Below are 22,886 nucleotides of genomic sequence, written 5' to 3' on the forward strand. Positions count from 1 at the left end.
AAAGCTGCTTTTTTTGTTTTGCTTTTGGTCAGCTTTTTATCCCTAGAGTCTAATATGGTGTTTGGCACATAGAAAGTGCAGAGAATGCTCATCGAGTAGCTAAACAAACAGATGAATGAGGAAGGGTTGAACATACAGAAAATAGAAAGGGAAATGCACTCCAGATTAAAGGAATAGCATCAGCAAAAGCTCAGAGGTGGAATGAACAGGTGTCTCTAGGGAATCGCAGGCAGCCCAGTCCCTGTTCCGTGGATAAGGAACAGAATAGTGGCTTGTATGACCCTGGCTTCGGACGCTGTGGAATTGCCTTTTCTGGAGATGCTTAAGAAAAGTGGGTAGATGGGCTGTAAATACAGTTCTGCCTGAAGGAAAGGAAAAGGAGTGGTGTATAGAACCGCCCACTAATTGATCACAACTCCGTCCTGATAAACATGGCCATGGTCTTGGAATACTTCTCAACACAGTGTCTCAGAAGTTACTACCAGTCATTTGGAGTTGGAATGCCAGTTGCACCTGTTTAACTCCCTGGCTATGGGTCTAGAGACCTCATGTCGAACTGGGGACTGGTGTTCTGCTTGAAGCCAGCACAGAAAGGGAGGCATGAGCCTCTCTTGGTCATTCTTCTCGATTTGTGTGTGGCTCCATTTTCCAGGCCGTATCTCTTTTCCCTTTGCCCCGCCCCATTCCTTCTCTGCTGTTGAGCTGCCCTGTGCCTGAGTTCTCATTTCCCTGCTGTCTCATCCGTTATTCATTCTTTTGCAAACATTTAACAAGCCTGTGTTATGTGCCCTGGAGATATAGCCATGGACACACCAGAGTTGCTGCTTGTCAGGTGTGGATATAGAGAAGCAGGCAGGCAATTGCATTACAACGTGGTAAATGCTGAGCTGTGGGACACAGAGGCTGCTGTGGGGCAGAGCAGTGTCACCTAAAAGCTGGTTGAGGGAGGCTTTGGGACTTTTTAGGAAAAGAACCACTGAAAGTAGGGTGCTCGGGTGGAGTGACAGTGCCAATTTATAAATCTGGAACGGTGAGTTTTACTGTAGTTTTTTCAATGTGTGTCAAAGAGTTGTGTGTCCAGTAAAATATATATGTCTGCCTTTCCAGGGAAAATCACTGTGACTCCTTGGTAATAGGAGTTTGTAATGGTCTGGAAAATGCAGAAAAATCTTTAGAGTGAGTTCCTGGTCTCCATTAAAAACGTTTATGGTATCTGGGGAGCCGTTTCTCCCTGATTTGTGTCTGACAGGGGAGCACTGAGTCTGAGATATCAGGGAGGAAGACAAAGGCTCACATGTGTGACAAGTCAGGTGTTCACTGGGAACACGGCATGGAACAGGGCTGTCTCTGAGTCTACCTGTAGGTAGAATCAGAGGCAGAGCCCTGCAGTGGGCACCTACAGAGAGAAAAGAAAGAAAAACATGGCCTGTGCCTCCGGGGAGTCAAGCCAGACTCCGAATCAGGAGAAACTGGCAGAGATGGAAGTTGCTGGTATTTGAGAGGCAGAAGGCAAGGGTTGAGACAATAAGCCAATAGGGAATTGGAATGGGAGGGATTGCATGAGATTTCCCAAAGGAAGCGAGCTGTAGAGATGGAATGGAATGGGATGGCAGGACAGGAGAGAGAAGGCTCTAGGGTGGCAAATGGAGACATGAGGCTGCCTCCCTGGCCATCTCTTAACCAGAGGCCTGGGAGGCAGGATAAGTATAGCAGGTGAGTGGGTGGAGGAGGTGCCATCTGACTATGTGCCCAGGGGATGCATTTGTTTAGCAGGCCTTTATGGAGGGCCTGCAACATATCAGGCAATATGCCAGGTGCTAGGCATTCAAAGATAAATAGCATATGGCCTTTGCCCTGAAGGCAGATGGATGTGTAAAGAGGTGTGGGTGATCAAGTGATACACAGGCTGTGGTAGAAGTCTGTTACAGGCTCCAGCAGGGACCCTAAGGAAGGAATAGTGATTTCTACCGAGAGGAGGGGTCCAGATGAAAGGCAGTCTGCATTCTCCATGGGAGGAGGCTGAATGGAGGCTGCTCACTCACCATCCCTCGGGCAGCCTTTCCTGGGCAGCTGCTGTGTGCTGCCCAGTGCTGCTGGGGTGTGGATGGGGCCGCATAAGGGATGTAGTGTCTAGTGGAGAAGACAAGACCAGCAGGCAACAAGAGTTGTCACTGCAAAGGCAGTACGTGATAGTTGATGAGAGGGGCTCAGAGATCAAATGTTCCAGAGCTTGAAGGGGAGTGATCTCTGGAGTGGCCAAGGAAGGCTTCTTGGATGAGGTATGACTTGAATTGGGCATTGAGGGCTGGGGAGAAGTCCCCCAGCAGGGATAGTCTTTTAGATGGAAGCCATAGGAGGGATGGAGGAAGCAAAGATGCAGCCAGGCATCGGCCTGAATGGGCAGGAGTATGCAGGACACTCATGGAAGATCAGGCCAAAAAAGTCTGTAGAGGATCTTTTATGTCAGGTCAAGGACTCAAATGCCATCTGAGAGATGCTGAAGTCTCATGTAGCAGAGATTCAAGTTTGTGTGGATACGGTGTGCTTTTAGACATCCTGGGGGCTCGGGGCTGGGGGCAGGGCCTGTCCGAAGCCATCTCAGCCATCCCCCGGCCTCCAGCCAGGGCTTGGTGCTCCTGTACAGAATTCTGTCTCCACAGTGTGTCCCCCAGTTTGGCTTCCTGGTGGGGGAGGGGACACACACAGACATCAATTCAGTCAAGACTCTGCTCACGCCTGTCCCCAGGAGCAAAGCCTTGGCCCACTGTTCCCATGGCAACCGCCAGTCAGTGCTGAGCAAAGGAGGGTGCCAGAACACGGAGAACTGGAGGAGACCTGCAGCCCCCCAGTCATCACAGTCATCACTGAGGACTCCCCCAGTTGGGGTATAGAGGCATAGGGGAAGTGAAAGCAATGGCTGGGAAACCTGGAGGGCAAAGGGACTCCCTTTGTTCTTTGGTAGAGGGAAAGGAAGTGCTGACTGGAGCCAGGCAGCTGATTTCCCATCCCTTCCCTCATCCCTCCTTCTGAGCCTAGGGTGCCCCCTTTGTGTCCTCTGGCTCATTAAAGATAGATGACCCTGGGGAGGGTGCGGGCAGAGGTCACCAGCTGCTGGGGCTTCTTGCCCTGAGTTGGGCAGGGGATCATTTGCAGGGAGAATGCAGCCAGGACCACCAACCCTGGCTGCAGAGGGAGGAGGGTAAGTCTGGGAAGCTGGCCCCAGTGGGTGATCAGCAACATGTCTCTAAGAATAGGTACATCCTATTGACAAAGATGAGAAGTGAACTGGGAGCTGTAAATAGCCAGGAGCCAGTGTTCTCTGGGCTTTGCATTCTGTCGGTTGCTTATTCATTGAAAGTCAGGGATGGGCGAGATGCAGTCTCCAGAGTGACGCAGTGGGACGAGCCCTGGAGCTGGAGACAGAGAGGCTGGGTTCTAATCCCAGCCCTGCTGCTTTGTAACTGAGACCTAAAGCAAATTGCTTATCAGTCTCTTCAGCTGCCAAACGAACCAAGAAGCTGCCTCACAGGATTACTGAAGGGCTCACACGGCGGGAGGAATGTGAAAGAACCTAGCACACAGTAGGCGTTTGCCTCCTTGCTTCCAAACGCAGAGGGACAGACGAGATCATCTGCCAAAGGGGTTCATACATCCAAAAGGCAGGGTTGGCCAGACCCTGAGTGGTCATGTCGCTTGTCCACTGCCTCTGCTGGAGAGCCTCCGGCTGAGCCTAGCTTTGGCCCAGCTCTTAAGTTGCCCTGGGACCAGCCTCTTCCATGTTCAGGCCTCTTGCCCCCCTGGATGGGCTCAGGGCAAAAGGTGAACAGCAAACGCCATCCGGCTTTTCCCTGCATACCCAGAGCCATGCCCTCCCCATGCCTGCTCCTCTTGGCAGCGTTCTCCTCTCCGGGCCCTTGGCTTAGGGCCTCTCTTCACCTTTGCCCTGTGTAGTTCCTGGTTCAAGCTGACCCTTATGCAGCACACGAGATGGGGGCTTCCCCCCGTCACCCCACCTCTGCCCTTGTCCGAGGGCTCCAGCCATGCTGGATTCTTCCCGGAACTCCAACACATTTGACCAGCCAGGGGGAAAAGGGGGTGTGGAGAAGGCACTGGGGCTGTGTCCTGGAAAGATGTGTTGTTGCTGAACTCAGGTGCAGCTTTGTAGCTTGGCAGACCTGGAAAATCTCTCTAGGGGATATTTGTTTCCTGGGAATTTGGCTCCATTTACTTGGGAACCAATCCAAAGGTGCCTAGTGACTGCAGCGTGGTGCCTGGGCCACCGTGGGCTGGATGCAGGTCCTGGAGGGCTTGGGCAAGGGCTGGGAGAAGGCCTAGCTGCCCCCCAGGCATTCCCTGACCTCCATTCCATTGCCTGTTTGTGTACCTTCCTGGCCTCACTTTGATACAGGTCCAAAGGCTCCCCAGAGCAGTCCCAGGCCTGAGACCCCACCCTGCCACCAGGCCCCGGCAGGAGCTCCAGCTGCACCGCTGGTTCTGGAGAAGGCCCAGCACATCGCCTCCTGCTCATTCCCTTCGCTTTCCTCTTCCTATCCCTGCCCTACTCTCAGGCGAGCAGAAACGGGGCTGATTCCTTTTCTAAGAAGGAGAAACTGAAGCGCACAAAGGCTGAGCAGCTTGCTCCTGGGCATCAGAAGATGCGGGGACTGGAATCGGGGGTCTCTGCATTCAGCCTGGTACTTCCCTTCCAGATACGTGGGGGCCAGGTAGTGGGGGCAGGGCAGACTCAGGGAGTGGGAGTGGGAGCCTCCAGTCCCACACATGTGTTACCCATGAAGGAGAGGGTGGGAGCGGGAGAGGGAGTGGCCCCAGAGCTCTGCTTTTGGCTGCAGCTGGTTCCCAGGCTCCTGCATTGGAATCGGACGGAAGAGGAGGATTCTGAATGATCTGATTAGGCAGTTGAGAGCAGCCATGGATCTTGGCAAGCAGGCGACACAACCTGCCTGCCAGACGCTCTAGGAAGGTTCTTCCGAGGCCAGAAGCTTTACAGGTTTCAGAGCTGGGACAAAGCCCAGTGAGGAGAAAGGGCTCCCTCGAGGAAGCATTGGACAGGAGCAGTGACTGCCAGTGAGGCCTGGACTGGCTGGCAGCCCGACGTCTTGGAGGTGGAGAAATGCTTGGCCTGGCCAGTGGCCCATGACTCCCTGTCTTCTGGCAATTCTGTATCTCATTCATTGCCTGCAGTGGAGGACAGGCCTCATTCTGTGATCTGTGAGGAGTGCGATTCCAGCATGATCAGGAAGGGCCTCCTGGCATTCGCCTCTGTTGTCTTTTTGGTCATGTATCATTGGTTTTAGAAAAAGCATGGACTTCGGAGAAGACTGGGATTCACATCCCTACCCTACAAGCTGTGTGCCTTAGGAAGTTAACTGACCTCTCTGAGCCAAACATCTGGAAAATCGGGGTACTCATACTCACCTCGGCCGCTGCATTACAAGGACGGAATACATATTCGTGTTTAGCACCATGCATGGCACACACTCAGGAAATACTGTCTTATTTCCTTTTCCTTCCCTTCTTGCCTCAGAACATTGCCTGCTTTTCTCACCTTCTGATGCTCACTAAACAAAAAATTTTTTAAAATGCAAAAACTCTTCAGTACATCTTATTAAGTCTCACTGTAGGGTTTCTCTGCCTTCTTAATTGGAAGTCTCCCTTAAAGCTAACCTAGCTCCTACTTGTTTCAATTGGTGCCCAAGCCCTTGAGGGAGTTCCGCGGCCTTAGTCTAAGCCGAGTCCTCTTGGCGAGCAGTGGGACCATCCTGGAAATGGGGGGCCATGTTGGTGGCAGATGGGCTGAGTCACAGGGTCCCCAGTGGTGGGCAGTAGAAGGCTAAAGGGATCAGTGACACAGCAGGCTTTTCCAGAAGTGAGAACTCTCCAGGGAGGCAGCCAGGCGGGGTGGATGTCAGCTCTTTCATGTAGGAGCAGATGCTGTGCAAGCTGAGGTGGGGCAGGGGAAGAGGGAGGTGTGAACGGCAGAGGGAGCACCGCCTTCTGGGCAGCCCTGCCTTGCTCATACGTTGCCCCCAGCTTTCTCTCTCATAATCCTCCTCAAAGCTCGACCTTTTCCTTCTTTATCCTCAAGCCTGGCTCTGAGATCAGCAGGCTGTGTCATCTTGACCAAGTCACTGCTATTCCATTGGGCCTCAGTCTCCTCATCTGTTAAATGACCTCTGAGGCTTGTGCCAGCTCTGACTTTTGATGAGTTTTAACATTCAGCCTCTTCCAGGCTTGCAGCAGGGCTGTCTACACTGGTCCATACACAGGCTGGCCAGACATTATGCCAGCAGCCCAGTCACCCTGCCATATCTGCTTTGTCTCCTATTCCATCACATTCCCATCCCCAAACCACACCTCTTCTCCTAGGGTGTCGCTTTAAAACAATGTGTGGAGCACCCACGGTATTTGAGGTGTCAGAATGGGATTCGGAGTGAATATGCCAGGTCTCTGCCTGCCAGGAGGAGAAAGACATGAAATCTAAACAACAGCACAGCTGGTATTTCATTTTATAGGTGAGAGAACTGAGGCCCAGAGGTTGAATACCTTGCCCAAGGTCACAGGGCTTGTTAGTGGTAAAGCTGGGATTTGAAGAAGACTCCCTCGCTCCATGTCCTGTGGCCTCCCGTCGTCTGATGCCCAGAGCCAGTCCTTCCTCTCTTGTGGCTCAGCCTTTGCATAGGCTGTATCCTTCCTAAACCTGAGACTTGACCTGTTGTCTGTGGTCAGATTCACTCCTTCCCTTCCTTTGTTTCAGATCACCTGACTACCTCTTCCAGGACCTCCCCTCTGACTCCTCCAACGCACCCATCGTATCATTTTCTAGTCAGTCCCCAACAGAAGTTTTGGACCCCATGCACAGATGATGCCTGACCACAACTGCACATGCCAGCCTCTTGGCTGTAAGCTCCCTGAGGGCAGTCCCTATTGTATGGGTGGACTCAGAACCCTTAAGACAGTGGCTAAGTGGAAGCCAGTGGCTGCTGGTCAGGGCACAGCCCTGCATGATCTGGTGGATGATCGGTGCTCAAAGGCAGTGATGTTCGCTCATTTGACGTGTCTCCTATCTGAAATGCAGCCACTTCCAAGGGAATCATGTGGGATTGACATCCTACATAGAAGACTGCAAAGGCCTAGTTTGGAGAACTCAGGAAAGGTCTGTAGCCAGGAGACCTGACTGCTTGAGTTCCAGTGCAGGCAGGGGTGTGATGGGCAGATCTACTCCCATCATAAGAGTGGCATCTTCAGAGGAGGTGCCTTTTGTCACTTGGCCACGGGTAGGTTCTGCGAAAGGAAGTGATGTCAGGGATTTAGGGGCAGGCCTGGGGATGGAGGGCTGCACAGGAGTGGGAGGGGGCAGGTGGGTGAAGCCAAATGACAAAAGCCTGTACTTACCTTTGCTACTGGTTTTCTTCTGCCGCGAACTCAAATATGTATTATCTGGCAAGTCTCTGTCTAACTCATTCTGGGCCTTAGTGGCAGGGCCACTGAAGATGGGCCCCCTCTGTAAAATGAACTTGAAAGTGCACCAAAGGCAAACACCTTATAGAAAAAGAGCCAGTGATGGCACAAAACAGGGATGCCCTCTCTTACTACTCCTATTCAACATAGTGTTGGAAGTTCTGGCCAGGGCGATCAGGCAAGAGAAAGAAAGCGTTTTCAGTTAGGAAAAGGGGAAGTCAGATTGTCCCTGTTTGCAGATGACATGATTGTATATTTAGAAAACCCCATTGTCTCAGCCCAAAGTCTCCTTAAACTGATAAGAAACTTCAGCAAAGTCTCAGGATACAAAATCAATGTGCAAAAATCACAAGCATTCCTATACACCAATAACAGAAAAACAGAGAGCCAAATCATGAGTAAACTCCCATTCACAATTGCTACAAAGAGAGGAATCCAACTTACAAGGGATGTGAAGGACCTCTTCAAGGTCTTCAACTTCTGCTCAACAAAATAAAAGATGACACAAACAAATGGAAGAACATTCTATGCTCATGGATAGGAAGAATCAATACCATGAAAATGGCCATACTGCCCAAGGTAATTTATAGAATCAATGCCATCCCCATCAAGCTACCAATGACTTTCTTCACAGAATTGGAAAAAACTATTTTAAAGTTCATATGGAACTAAAAAAGAGCCTGCAATATTACCAAGACAATCCTAAGCAAAAAGAACAAAGCCAGAAGCATCACACTACCTGACTTCAAACTATACTACAAGGCTACAGTAACCAAAACAGCATGGTACTGGTACCAAAACAGAGATATAGACCAATGGAACAGAACAGAGGCCTCAGAAATAACACCACACATCTACAACCATCTGATCTTTGACAAACCTGACAAAAACAAGAAATGAGGAAAAGATTCCCTGTTTAATAAATGGTGCTAGGAAGACGGACTAGCCATATGTAGAAAGCTGACACTGGATCCCTTCCTTACACCTTATACAAAAATTAATTCAAGATGGATTAAAGACTTAAATGTTAGACCTAAAACCATAAAAACCCTAGAAGAAAACCTAGGCAATATCATTCAGGACATAGGCATGGGCAAGGACTTCATGACTAAAACACCAAAAGCGATGGCAACAAAAGCCAAAATAGACAAATGGGATCTAATTAAACTAAAGAGCTTCTGCACAGCAAAAGAAACTACCATCAGAGTGAACAGGTAACCTAGAGAGTGGTAGAAAATTTTTGCAATCTACCCATCTGACAAAGGGCTAATATCCAGAATCTACAAAGAACTTAAACAAGTTTACAAGAAAAAAACAAACAACTGCATCAAAAAGTGGGCAAAGGATATGAGTGGACACTTCTCAAAAGAAGGCACTTATGCAGCCAACAGACACATGAAAAAATGCTCATCATCACTGGTCATCAGAGAAATGCACATCAAAACCACAATGAGATACCATCTCACGCCAGTTAGAATGGCGATCATTAACAAGTTAGGAAACAACAGATGCTGGAGAGGATGTGGAGAAATAGGAACGCTTTTATACTGTTGGTGGGAGTGTAAACTAGTTCAGCCATTGTGGAAGACAGTGTGGCAATTCCTCAAGGATCTAGAACTAGAAATACCATTTGACCCAGCCATGTCATTACTGGGTATATAAATCATGCTGCTCTAAAGGATTATAAATTATAATTATATATGTAATTATATATAATTATAATATAAAAAATATTATAAACATTATAAATCATGCTGCTATAAAGACACATGCACACATATGTTTATTGTGACACTATTCACAATAGCAAAGACTTGGAACCAACCCGGATGTCCATCAGTGATAGACTGGATTAAGAAAATGTAGCACATAAAACACCATGGAATACTATGCAGCCATAAAAAAGGATGAGTTAATGTCCTTTGCAGGGACATGGATGAAGCTGGAAACCATCATTCTGAGCAAACTATCACAAGGACAGAGAACCGAACACCGCATGTTCTCACTCATAGGTGGGAATTGAACAATGGACATAGGACACTTGGACATAGGGTGGGGAACATCACACACTGGGGCCTGTCATGGGGTTGGGGAATGGGAAAGTGATAGCATTAGGAGAAATACTTAATGTAAATGACGAGTTAATGGGTGCAGCAAACCAACATAGCACATGTATACCTATGTAACAAACCTGCACATTGCACACATGTGCCCTAGAATTTGAAGTATAATAAAAAAAGAAAAAGAAGAAGAAAAAGAACCAGTGATATTAGCACAGACCAACACTAGTGACTCTAAGAGAACTCTACAGTGGTGGAAACTTCTGTATCTGTGCTGCAGTAGCTACGAGCTGGTGTAATGATGTGGCTATTGAACACTTGAAATGTGGCTAGTGCAACCCAAGAACTGAATTTGAAACTTCATTAATTTCAGTTAATTTAAATCTAAAAGATGCTCAATATCATTAGTCACTAGGGAAATGCAGATGAAATCTACAGTAAGATATCACTTCACACATACTCCATGGCCATCAAAAAGAGAAAATGACAAGTGTCAGTGAAGGTGTGGATAAATCGGAACTCTCCTACACTGCTGGTGGGAATGAGAAATGGAGCAGCCACTTTGGAAAAGAGTCTGGCGGTTACTCAATATGTTAACTATAGAATTACCATGGGACCCAGTATTGTACTCCTAGGCATACATCCAAAAGAAATGAAAACACACATCCATATAAAAGCATGGACATGAATTTCATAGCAGCATTATTCATACTAGGCCAAAAGTTGAGATTACCCAAATGCCTATAAAATGAATAGATAAACTAAATGTGGTATATCCATACAATGGAATATCATTCAGCCATGAAAAGGAATGAAGTAGTGATGCTTGCTACAGCATGGAGTAAACTTGAGAACGTTGTGCTAAGTAGAAGAAGCCAGACACCACGTATTGCATGATTACATTTACATGAAGTGTCTAGAATAGGCAAACTCATAGAGACAGAAAGTAGATTGGTGGTTGCCAGGAGTTGGAGCAAGGGGAGAACAGGGAGTCTCTGCTAATGGCCACAGGGCTTCTTACTGGGATGATAAAAATATTCTGGATTAGATAGTGATTATGGTTGTACAACTGTGCAAATATACTAAAAATCATTGAACTGTACATTTTATTTATTTTTTTAATTTTTGAGATGGAGTTTCACTCTTGTTGCCCAGGCTGGAGTGCAATGGCGCGATCTCTGCTCACTGCAACCCCCGCCTCCCAGGTTCAAGCGATTTTCCTGCCTCAGCCTCCCAAGTAGCTAGCTGGGATTACAGGAGTGCACCACCATGCCCAGTTCATTTTGTATTTTTAGTAGAGACAGGGTTTCATCATGTTGGTCAGACTGGTCTCGAACTCCTGACCTCAAGTGATCCACCCGCCTCGGCCTCCCAAATGAACTGTACATTTTAAAAGGGTGAATTTTGGTGTGTGAATTCTCTCTCTCTGTCTCTCTCTCTCTCTGTCTCTCTTTCCATTCTGGCTAGTGGTGACAACATTGGACTATGCAGCTCTAGAGTCAGACTATCTGGGTTTGAATTCTGGCTTTGCCATTTGCTGTTGGACAGTTTACTCAACCTCCCCGGCCTTCCGTTTTCTCAACTGTAAAATGGGAATAATAACTGGGCTATCTCAAAGAGTTGTCCTGAAGATTAAATGGGCTAATATACATAAAGCTGCTAGAATAGTGCCTGGTACCCAGCCCTGTAGAAGAGTTAGCCAATACTAATCTTACTAGTGTCACAACCAGAAATCCCCCAGGGCCTCCTCCAATTGTCATCCACACCTGGACTCAGCCCCTCCCCACTCCTGTCCCCATTTGCCTGCAGATGGTTCTCTCTGCTGTGTAAACTGTTGCTATAACAACCATTCCCAGCTCCCAGCAGCAGTGACTTCTCTGGAGCAGGGTGTCACATGAAGGGACTGGGCAGGATCACTAATGGAAAACATTTTCAGTAAACCTTGAGGTTCACTGGGCAGGAAAGTCAGGGCCTGCTGGGGAACAGAGGGCCTTGTCTCCAGGCTGAGACAGGCAGGCCACCTTCTGCAGGAGGCCTGCCCTCCGAGCCCAGCCTGGGAGTCCAAGTCTTTAAATGAGAGAAGACAGAATATGTTCGAGAGTCTGCTATCTGATCCTATACCCTAACATTCTGATCCTATAATCTAACATTCACAAGGAAATGGGGCAGGGAGGGGTTTCTCCTGAAGTAGAGAAGGCAGGATTAGCAAACTAGCACTCCTTCCAAACAGGGCTCGAGGCCAGGCACCCTCTCCTGCTCCCACAGTCCTCCTCATGGACCACCCTTGACCTTGGCAAGTCCTTTCCTAAGGTGATATTGCTGCTTAATATTAAGTGGCTTTCTCCTGGAACTTTAAGCTCATCTCCCTGGCCCAAGTTTGCTGCCAAAGGCTGCACTTATGCACAGGGCTGAGCAGGGCTGGGCTGTCCAGTAACAGGCTTCGGCCTGACCTAACCATTCGCGTGGGGCTGCCCTGTGGTCACTGCCTGCCCTCAGCTTGCTGCAGAGAGAGGCTGCCACTCCTCAGAAAGGGTCAGGCTGACTGTGGTGGAGGGGGCGGGGTGACTCTCCTCCCAGCTCATCAGGCAGCTCCCAGCCTCAAGAACACTGAGGAGGAGCAGAGGTGAGGCCTCAGAGCATGGATTTGAACGCTGATCTATTTAATACTTCCCCAGGGGATTGGAGCAGAAAGGCCAGCTGGAACCTCTCGGAAACTTTGGCCCTGAATCAGAGCTTACCAAGTGGAGCTCGTGGGTCCGCAGAACCTCCCTGGTGCCCAAGGCTGGTTGGTTAATCCCAGAAGCCAGGCCCTGCTCCCTCTCCCCAAGAACCGGGTGGGCTCCCCATCATAGATACTGCAAACTCAGGCTGCTCTCCCAGCCTGACCACGAGGCCTGGGGTTGCAGAAAGGCTGTCAGCCCTAGGAGTGCAGAGTCCCAGGAGGAAATGAACTGTGCTAAGCAGGAGACTGAGGGAGAGACAGAGAGACCTGGGCGGCGGCTCCGGAGCCTGAGCGAGACGCTGCCCACCTCGCTGCGCTGCAGCCGCAGCAAGGCCACAGCCGGTTGAGGACCGGCAGCGCCCCCTTGTGGCCGTTCTCAGCAAAAAGCCCCCAGAGGACCTGGCCGGGGCTGGACTGGGGATGGGTCCTCTTGCTGCAAGCCTGAGGTGGCTAGGTGGCTTCTCTTATCCAAAGCCTGGAGATGAAGGAGGGGGCTTTTCCAGAGAACAGACTTGTGCCTGAAGAGTAGACTTGTTCTGAAGGCCAGGGACACTCTGCGTAGCCACTTGACATCAGGAAGTCAAGCCCTGGTTTTGTAATGGACATCCAATACTGGTGGTGTGCAACGAGACAAGGATTTTCCAAAATGTGGCCTTCTGTAGCACACCCTCCACTGTGGGGGTTGGCAAAGACGAGGATTCCTGGGCCCCATCTCCTTCCTGCTGAATCAGAAGCTCTGGGGGTTGACACCCTGTTATCTGCCTTTTTAACATACTCTGAGAGAAAAGATGCTTTTATGGGCTTCAGACAAGTACAAAACCATAGAACCAGACTGTCAAAACTGGGTAGGGGCTTGGGTGTCCTCTACTCCCACTCTCTTATTTGTAGATAGGGAAACTGAGGCCCAAAGAGGGGAAGTGATTCTCCCTAGCTCCCACAGCTAAGTCATGTGTGCTCCCAAGCTAGAACTCTAAAAATTATTATTTTTTATAGTGTTGGACTCTTGCTGTGTTGCCCAGGCTGGTCTTGAACTCCTGGGCTCGAGGGATCCTCCCAACTCTACCTCCCAAAGTGTTGTGATTATAGGCATAAGCCACCGCCCCCCACCCTCTTTATGTGTTCTAAGTTGTCCAGCCGGCATGCCCTGCTTTACGATTCCTCTTAGCCCAGTGCCCAGTGGAGATGCATTACCAAGGGTTCCTAATCCAAGCCATGTCACTCAATGAAAATCAAAACAGTAGGTGATCTGGAAAGAGACCTGCCTGGCAGTTCCAGGCTGAGGTGGCCATGCACGCTTCTCTCTCTGGTCCCAGATTTGCTTCTCTTTCCTAGTTTTTCTTTCCTTGCCTCACACACCCATGTGGCCAACACATTAGTCCTTTAGTCCTGGCTCTTTCTGGGTGTATGTTGCCATGCAGCAAACAACAGGAGCGCCGCTGAGTGCTGGGCTCCAGTTCAGCCCACTCGCTGGTTGAGATGGTTCAGGATTCTCTGGGGTAAGGAGGAAAACCCTGGGAGCTCCCCTGGGGAGCAGGAGCACTCAACTACAAGAAGCATGAGATTTGCCACGCTGCGGGGGTTCAGTGACAACTGCCTCTGACAATATTGTGACTTAAGTGGGGGAATGAGGGAAAGATAGGATTAGTAACAGAACAAATAGTCCCCTGCCTGCATCCTCCATGGAAATGGGGTGCCTCTGGTGTGGGGGCCTGCCAGCATCTGTTTTAGAGCCTCTTGGGTCATCAGATGGCGAAGAAAAGGGTAGAGAGAGGGGATGGAGTCACTGTAGTGACAGTTACTGTGCTCTACTTGAAGGCAGAGGGGATTTGCTTGCTGGGTTATCTGTCGGTTTTCCATACCTGCCCCCAGCCACACTGTAGGATGGAGCCTTTGCAGTGAATCAATGCAAGGTCACTGGATGCAAGAACCAGCAGAACCCTCCTACTCCAGCTCTGAGCAGCGGGTAGAGACCTGGAGTTTATCGTTAGACCAAGGGGTGCACTGAGGTGGGCCTGCAATGCTCTCCCTGGCTGGAGTTTGAAGGTTTATGTCCTTGAGTGGAGGAGAGAGAAATAAAAACGATTCCCAAAAACATTTGACTCATTGTAAGCACAAGATGATCATCAACAAATGCTGGTTGTGAGACAGGCAGATAAATGCCCACTGACCCAGGCTTCACCCTAGGGGTCTAACAGGGTCAGGAAGGAGTTTTTTCTTTCTCTTTTTGAGAGTTATTAAGAAAGGATGTGTGTGTGTGTGTGTGTGTGTGTGTGTGTGTGTGTGTGTGTGCGCGTGTGCGTGTTGTGTTGCTTATGTTGCTTAATCCTTGTTTCCAGACCATTTAGCCTAGCCTGGATTTGGGATCCAGTCCCAAACCATCTCACACGATGAATTTACATTGCAGTTCACCTCTTCTGGTGACACATCTCTGTGTGTTTCAACCCCAGCCCATAGCATGGAGTGCTGGTCGAAAGATCCCTGAGCCAAGAGTGATAGCTACCATGCCATTCACAACCTGGTGACACTGGGCAGGCCCCTCCCCTCTGGGCCTGAGGGATTATTGTTCCCCCACCGCCACCCCCAAAACCACCATGTACAAAATGAGATCCTTTCAAGCTCTGAAGTGCCATGACTTGAAAACGTTCTTTCTTTGGCTCACTTCCGTTCCTTCTATTGGTTCCCACCTCATCCAGCCACTCACAGCAGAAGCCAGTCTAGAAGTCAGGTGCAAACGCAGTCCTCTGTGGCCTCTGCCCTGGGCCAAACCACTAATGGGGGATCTGAAACATTGGTGGAAATAATTAAGATTTCAACAGGCAGTTATTGCAGTTTACTTAATTGCCAGACAATAATTAAAATTTTATAGAACTTGGGGAAATTTGACTGCCGGGTGATGGATTCCCGTGAGTCTCCTTCTTCCTGAACTTCTCTGAATTTTGGGGGGTTATTACTCTCAGTTGGAGGCTCTCCGCCTATTACTACATCAGATTTTAGACTGCAGGCCAGAGGGGGCCCCTGAGGTTCATGATACTCCACAGCTAAGATTGGCCCCAAGGGAACGGGTTTGAAGATATTGTATTGCCTCACAGAGTGGTAGTCAGGCCTGATGACACAGAAACAAGGTTTTGTTACTACCTCATCCACCCCTAACTCCAGGTATGAGTGAGGGTCTCACCTCGCCAAAGCAAGGTCCCAGAAGAGAATGTCGGGTCCATTGAGCCGCACCCTCCAGGGGTGTGCACCACCCATCAGGAAATGAAACAGACAAGGGGCCAGCCTCAGTGCCAGCCCGAGGGTGCACCCATTGTTCACCCACCTCTTTGTGCCTTCTGACAGATAAAAACCACCATTTATAGAGCACCTACTGTGTGCCAGGCACTGTACTATAAGCATGTTTGTGAATTAGCTCTTTAAGCCTCATAGCAATCCCACCAAGCGGGTATCGTTCCCTTTTCCCAGAGCAGGAAACTGCAGTGAGGTGAGATGGCTTGTTCAAACAAGCTGGGAAGGGGGCAGTCCCAGGACCTGAACCACAGGTCTTTCTGAATCTAAGGACCATGTTCTTGCCACTACATCACTGTCCCCATCTCTTGATGAGCAGTTTCATAGTCCTGCCCTCCTGGGGAAGCCTGATTTCCCTGTTCTGACACTGGGACAGAGAGAAAGACCCTTTTTACCTCATCCTCACAGTGCACCTTCGGCTGTCCTTTAAATTACTTCTCTTCCTCTAGCATCGTTTTAGTCTTCTTGCTTCTTCCCCATACAATGAGAGATATGTCCACAGAAATCTCTCCGTGCATATGTCTGCAGAATTGCAGAATTCTATGAGGGTTTCTGCAAACTACAGGCTGGACCACAAGTAGGTGTGTATATCTGGAGGCATGTGCATGTATTTTGAAACACCGTATTGTAGTGGAAAGAACAAGGGCTCTGGAGTCAAAAAGACTTGTGATCAGTCTCCTGGCTCAAATTAAATAACATGGAAAATGCCTCGTGTTGAACATTGAGTAGCTGGGCATTATTTGATTTGTGTGTGCATGCACCTGTCTGTCAAGTGTATTTGATTGCTAGTCCTTGCCCAAAAACCCTTGACATGGACAGTATGCTCTCTCTGTGGTCTTGTGTAAGAGCCAATAGTGTGTAGAAAGAAACACCATCCTGTTCTTCCGATGCCCCAGTGCATGCTGGGGCTATGCTGCTGTTTGTGGTGACTGTGAATTGCCATGGTGATGACTGAGTTGGGAGAGACTCTTGCATCTGTTCTGAGCCTGAGTAGCACACACATTCTCTCCCCAGTTGCTCCATTTTCAGGGAAAGGCTTGGAGGGGCAGCCCGGGATAACATCATGAGCTCCTCCCCATAGATCTTGGTGTCACCCTGGGGCCTGCTAGGAGCCCTACCTGCCACCTTCCCCCCTCAAACCCTACTTGTCTCTCTGTCTCTCTCACACACACGTGCATGCATGCACACACACACACAGACACTCACACCACTCTTGCAGCTGGACCCTGTTCTGTAGGAGCTAAGACAGCATGCACTCCCAGGCCCCCAGAGTAAGTTTGGGAGGATGGCATCCTGGCTGGTATCATGTGAAGGAGAACGCTGTACTCTACTAGGACCTGGCTAGAGGTGGGTTGGACTGGAGAGTACCTAGTTCTAGTTTGCACAAAGGTGCCACGTAAGATGGGAGTAGTCTGAGCACGTCCTTCACTTAGGTGTACTGAGGAAGGGGATGGGCTACCAAGACTCCCTCTCCATCTTTGCCATGTCTGGACTCTGTTTTGTCCCCAGGCCTGTCCCACACCCAGAGCAAAACATTGGACAGAGACACATGGAGGCAGCCTCCAGGGCATCTCAACTTAGCCAATAAAACAAGACATTAGCCGGGCACGATGGCACACACCTGTAATCCCAGCACTTTGGGAGGCTGAGTCAGAAGGATCGCTTGAGCTTAGAAGTTCGAGACCAGCTTGGGCCACATGGCAAAACCCGTCTCTACTAAAAGTGCAAAAATTAGCCAGGTGTGATGGGGCGTGCCTGTAGTCCCAGCTACTCAGGTGACTAAGGTGGGAGAATCACTCAAACCCAGGGAAGGTGAGCCTGCAGTGAGCCGTGATCATGCCGCCCCATCCTGGGAGACAGAGTGAAACCCTGTCTCAAGAAGAAAAAAAAAAGCCATTGAAGTTTTAGGTTACTTTTCTCATTATCACAGCGTATCATAAGCCCTAGATACCTTCACCTGATCCCTGATCCTCACCCTCCCAGGAGATGGTGAGAAAGGGGTGAAGCTTAGTTATGGGTTGGTGGTCAGAGGTGGGGTAAGGTGAAGATCAGGAATGGATAAGGGTTGACAGGTGAAGTAAATTCCCTCGGAAATGTAACTTACTCATGTGTTCAAGCTAAAATGTAAAAATTCACCTTCAGGGTCATGGGTGGGAATGTCAGCTTGGCCCCTCAACTTAGGCCCCTCTGCAGCCTCTGGAGCTCTGGAGGCCTTTCTTTTATATGCAAGTAAGTCCTCTTGGCCTGGGACTGTGTGCTGCACCACCACGGGAATGTGTCTGTCACCCAGGAATGTGGAGGAAGCCAGACTTACCAGGAACCCCAACCCTCCAGACTCACCCTGGGCTGAGCCTTGGAGAAGCAGAGCGGCATACCCACAATGGCCACCAGGGGCCACTGCTGGAGCAGAGGGAGCTGTAGGGTGCAGCCTCTGCAGGGCCCCTCTGGCCTGGGAGCAGAGACCAGATCCTGGTCACCCCCAAAGAAACCAAACCCTGCCCTAACCTCCTCCCCTGTATGCCCCAAATCTATACCCGTGGGGAAGCTGCCTGGAGTCCAGTGTTCTTCCAGTAGCATCTCTGTGGTCTCCAGCTAGTCCCTACTTCCTGGACCTCAGCCTCCCAGCTCTCCAGAGACAGCAGGATTGAGCGACTTTGAGGACCCTTGCGGTTTGGCGAGCCTGGGAGACTCTGAGGTAGTCCCACCACACTCTGCTGATGTGGAATTGAGGAAGAGGGCTAGCATAGAGGTCTTTGATGAAAGAGATATGGAGAAAGAGAGTCAAACCTGTGACCTAGATGTCTATGACTCCCATCTGGAGCATCTGGGGCATTAGGCAATGCAGCGTGACTCTCCTGAGGCTACTATGTGGTTTAAACATTTTTCCTTTAAGAAAAAAAAAAAAAAAAAGACATTTTCCTAATGTGATATGTATGTATCCCTTTACTTTTTTTCATGGGTTTTTGGAAATTAAAAAAAAACTGTGGTAGCATCCATTCTTGAAATGTTCACTAAGCATCTTCTTCTTTGTTTTTTTTTTTTGTTGTTGTTGTTGTTGTTGTTGTTGTTGTTTTGAAACTGAGTCTCACTCTATTGCCCAGGCTGGAGTACAGTGGTGTGATCATAGTTCATTACAGCATTGAACTCTTGGGCTCAAGTGATCTTCCTGCCTCAGCCTCCCAAATAGCTAGTATTACAGGCATAAACCACCTGGCCAATTTTTTTTTTTTTTTTTTAAATAGAGACAAGGTCTTCCTGTGTTGCCCAGGCTGATCTCAAACTCCTGGCCTGAAGCAATCCTCTGGCCTCAGCCTCCCACAGTGCTGGGATTACAGGCATGAGCCACTGCTCGAGACCTAAGGACCTTGTATACAACAGTTGCCATGCTTGATGCTACTAGTGCAGAGATGCCCTGTGATATGTCAAAACAAGTACGAGTTTCTTCCTGGGCTCAACTCTGCCTTGTGCTACATGCTAGGTGTGTGACCTTGGGCAGTTTACTTGTTCTGTCTGAGTCTCAGTTTTCTCATCTGTTAAATGGGGCAGTAGCACAAATCTCCCAGAAATGTTGCAAGAATTCAAGTAGATAATGCATGCAAAGGATCTGGCACACACAGAAGTCTCTGAGTAACTCTTGATCACCTTCCTCTTTGAGAATACACACCCCTTGGAGATGTGTGTGCCTGTCCCTCATCTCTGCCAAGCCCATAAAAAGCATCACCCTGGGCCAGTAACCCACACCTTGGCACCATGTTCTTAGTCCCCACATAGGCATTTTAGAACTCAATTTTATTTCTTGGCGAGTCTAAAAAATTGACCCTGTCTGTGTTTCACGCCAAGCCATCAATTAAAGCCATGGAGCAGCTTACAAGGTGACACTTGCCAGGATAAATAGGCATTGGCGGCCACAGAAGTGATGCCAGGACTGGGGATAGAGCTTAGGCCACTGGCATGGTGGCCTGCCATTTGTCCCTGATCCTTGCCACCAGCATGGAGGCCTGGATTCATGGTGCTGACCATGAGAGGATGGTGGGAGTGGAGAAGCTCCCCCTGGGAGGGGAAAGGAGGGATGGCTGGGCTTGGGTGTGGAGCTAGTTTTCAGAAAAGGTGCCCAAAAGCCTCTGGAGAGGGCAACGCAGGCTCCCTGCCCACCCCACCCAACCTCCCCTCCCTGACAAGACAGTCAAGCCGCCTGCCAGCCGGCCTGAGTTTAGTCTTGGGAGAATAAAACCTCTTAAAGAGATTCAGAAATGTTCCCTCTGGCAGCTAAAAGAACCTTACACTCCTGCGGAGTCTGTGGGCTGAGGAGGGACTTGAGGGGGCGTTTGGCCTCTGCAGCAGCGACAGAAGGCTTGGGGATGGAGGAGAAAAGGGAGTAGCCTGGAGAGCCAGAGTTCTGGGGTTTTCTCTGTTGTTTTGCCATCATCTTTCTGTCATTCCCTTACTCTCTCCTGCAGATTGTCTTTTAGGGAGGTACTGGGGGACTTGGTTCCATTCATGACTTTAGGTCCAAAAATGAAAGATAAGCCATGGCGCAGAGCCAGCTTCTCTTCATCATACTGTCTTCAGGCCCAGGGTGGTGCCTGATATGAAGTAAGTGCTTGATAAAGATTCACTGGATGGCCTGAAGGAAGGAAGGAGAACATTCTTTGAGTTCCTTCATGCTCAAGCACCTCTCAGTCATTTGGATGTTATTTTCACTCTGTTTGCTGTTGTAGATTCTCATCTGTCCAGGCTAATATCTGGACAGCAGGGTTGAATAAAATGGCTCTTGGTCATCTGGGATTCTGAGGATTGGGTCACACCCGTGCATCCTCCTCACTCGGGATTGCACCACTTGTGTGAGGACTGCCCAGAGCTCAGTTCAAGCTCCAGAAAATGACTGCTCATCCCTCCTACCTCCCACCAGCCACCTGGCCTTTAGGAGGCTATATCTGAACTAACTTCCCGGGACCCCATAGAGCAACCCCAGATATTACCAGTCCATGCCTGGGCTTAGGTGTGCCGAAGCCAGCTTGTACTGGTTCCCCAGAGCCGATTGTTAGCACCTCTTCCTAACACTGTGGTCAGTGACATCAGATTGGTGGACTGAAAGTGGCCATGATAGGAGGCTTTATACCATGGACATTGGCAAACACTATACATCAGTGTCCCCTTTCTCTGAGAGTCAGTTGTTAAACATTTACCAGCACGACCCTGGAGAGGCGGTTTCAGGCAGATGTTCTAGCTTATCTCAACCATGAGAAATCTTGCTCGAGACCTCTGCTGTGAGAAGCAGGGCCTCCCCAAAACAAAGCCAGAGGCAGAGGCAGTTACCTGGGGGCTCTGAAAGCAGTGCACAGACACAGAAACCCATGCCTGTACCCCCTGCCAGGGTCTGGGGTTCAGAGGGCTCAAGGGCACATGCCCAGGGCCTTTGAGAGGGCCCATTCTGTTGGTCGTCTTTGGGAAAGGGAGGAGGGAGGTGACTATCATGGCCCAGGGACTAGCCTCCTGGGGACACTGTCAATCTCCACTTCCTGACCCCCAGGATCCCGGCACTAAGTCCTCTTCATTCACCCAGCTCTTCCTTCTCTCCCTCCCAGACCCAGAGTCCCAGAGAAAGAGGACAGTGCAGAATGTCCTGGATCTCCGACAAAACCTGGAAGAGACCATGTCCAGCCTGCGGGGGTCCCAGGTGACTCACAGGTAAGCTCGAGCTGCGGAGACGGTCATGCCCTCTGCCTTCCTGGCTCTCCACCTCATTCTAGAGGGCAGGGCCCCCGGGTCCCTCCACACCTCTGTCAGGTCAGCCAGGTGGCCTGATGCGTGGAGCCACTGCGGAAGGAGGAGGAAATCCATTTATCTCAACAAGAGAAGCTTGGCTTTGTCTTCCATCTGCTTGTGCCTGAGCTTTTCATTTCATTTCAGCAAATCAGCTTGAAAATCACTAGTCTAGGAGCCAGGAAGTGGGAGCCATTACACAGCTCAATGTGTGATCTCTGATAGTCAATCTCCTTCCTTAGACCTCTGTCTCCTCAATCTGTCAAGAGAAGGTTTACTACATGCTGTCTTCCTGTTCCTGAGTCTCCATCAAACTAGGGTTCTAGAATCAGTTCCCTTCTCAACACCTGGATCTTTTCACTCTTGTGTCAATTAGGTGGCCCCTGGCCTCTTCTACCAGCCACTGAGGGAGGCTTGAGTGCTCAACGGGGCCCACACAGTGTCACCCAGCTCCTTGCCCTGTTAGGTGTGTCCCCCTAGCCCACTGCCTGCAGAGACCTCATAGCCTCCAGCTGCATGGGGCACTAGCCCTCCCACGGCACCTCTCTCTGGAGCAAAGTCCTGGCCACAGGCTCTGCTGTGACTCAGAATTTCCCTTGCTGGCTCCTTGGACTGCCCAGATGAGCTCATGCTGTCAGCTCCAAGTGGGGCAGAGGGCTGGGCTAAGCTCTGGGGACAGAGGGAGGGAGAACAGACCACCAGATTGGGAAATCATGGGGGGTGTGGGGCAGGAAGGCTGTGTGAGGGCTAGGAAGCCTCCCCAGTTAGACTGGAAGTAGACTCCTCTCCAACTCCTGGGGCCGGAAAATTGAGAGCAAAGTTGGGACACAGGGGCAGTGGTAAAGGACTTTTTTAACCCAGGGTGTGGCCATTTGGGATTCTGAGGATGGGAGCACACCCATGGACATACTTACATACCACCAATGACAAAGAACTCATTACTTTCCTTTTTTTATTTTTAACACGGGCTTTTTATTTTATTATTATTTTTAAAGATAGAGTCTTACTCTGTCGCCCACTGCCTCAGCCTCCCAAGTAGCTGGGATTACAGCTGTGTGCCATCACGCCCAGCTAATTTTTGTATTTTTCATAGAGATGGGGTTTCACCATGTTGGCCAGGCCAGTCTCGAACTCCTGGCCTCAAGTGGTCCACCTACCTTGGCCTCCCAACGTGCTGGGATTACAGGTGTGAGCCACCACACCCGGCCAACTCACTGCCTTTCAGTCACCCCAGTGCATTGTGGGATTGCAGTGACTCTGATGTGGAACTGCATTTAGTCTTCAGTAGCTTCCAGCCATTGGCTCTAGTTCTTCCTGCTTAGAAGACTCTTCTCCTTCTCCTTCCTTGTACTACTCCTCCCCCTATCCCCAGCCCATGCCCTCATCTTGGACACTCAGCCCTTTACTCCCAGACATCTCGAATATTTTCAATGATAAGATAAATCAAAACTCTCTGGGGATTACCTCTGCTCAGGCCAGCAGATCCCTGACTACTGAAAGGGAGGTGACCAAGGAAGTCCTGGAAAAAGGTGGATAGTGGGGGCTCCAGGATCCCCTTACATCTGTCCCTTGCTGCCATC

At 49.8% G+C, this 22,886-nt stretch overlaps 1 protein-coding gene across 6 annotated transcripts in view; it reads left to right on the top strand.

Annotated features, from left to right (window-relative positions):
- Positions 1-22,886, top strand: part of NAV1 (neuron navigator 1) — a 280,821-nt gene that overhangs the window by 151,013 nt on the left and 106,922 nt on the right. For all 6 annotated transcript variants that reach the window (XM_015120319.3, XM_028852000.2, XM_078002577.1 and 3 more), the window contains one exon: positions 21,129-21,231. In XM_015120319.3, coding sequence (XP_014975805.3) covers positions 21,129-21,231 — 103 coding nt within the window. The remainder of the gene's footprint in view (positions 1-21,128; positions 21,232-22,886) is intronic.

Source organism: Macaca mulatta, chromosome 1, assembly GCF_049350105.2.
Source record: "Macaca mulatta isolate MMU2019108-1 chromosome 1, T2T-MMU8v2.0, whole genome shotgun sequence".
Lineage (NCBI taxonomy): Eukaryota > Metazoa > Chordata > Mammalia > Primates > Cercopithecidae > Macaca > Macaca mulatta.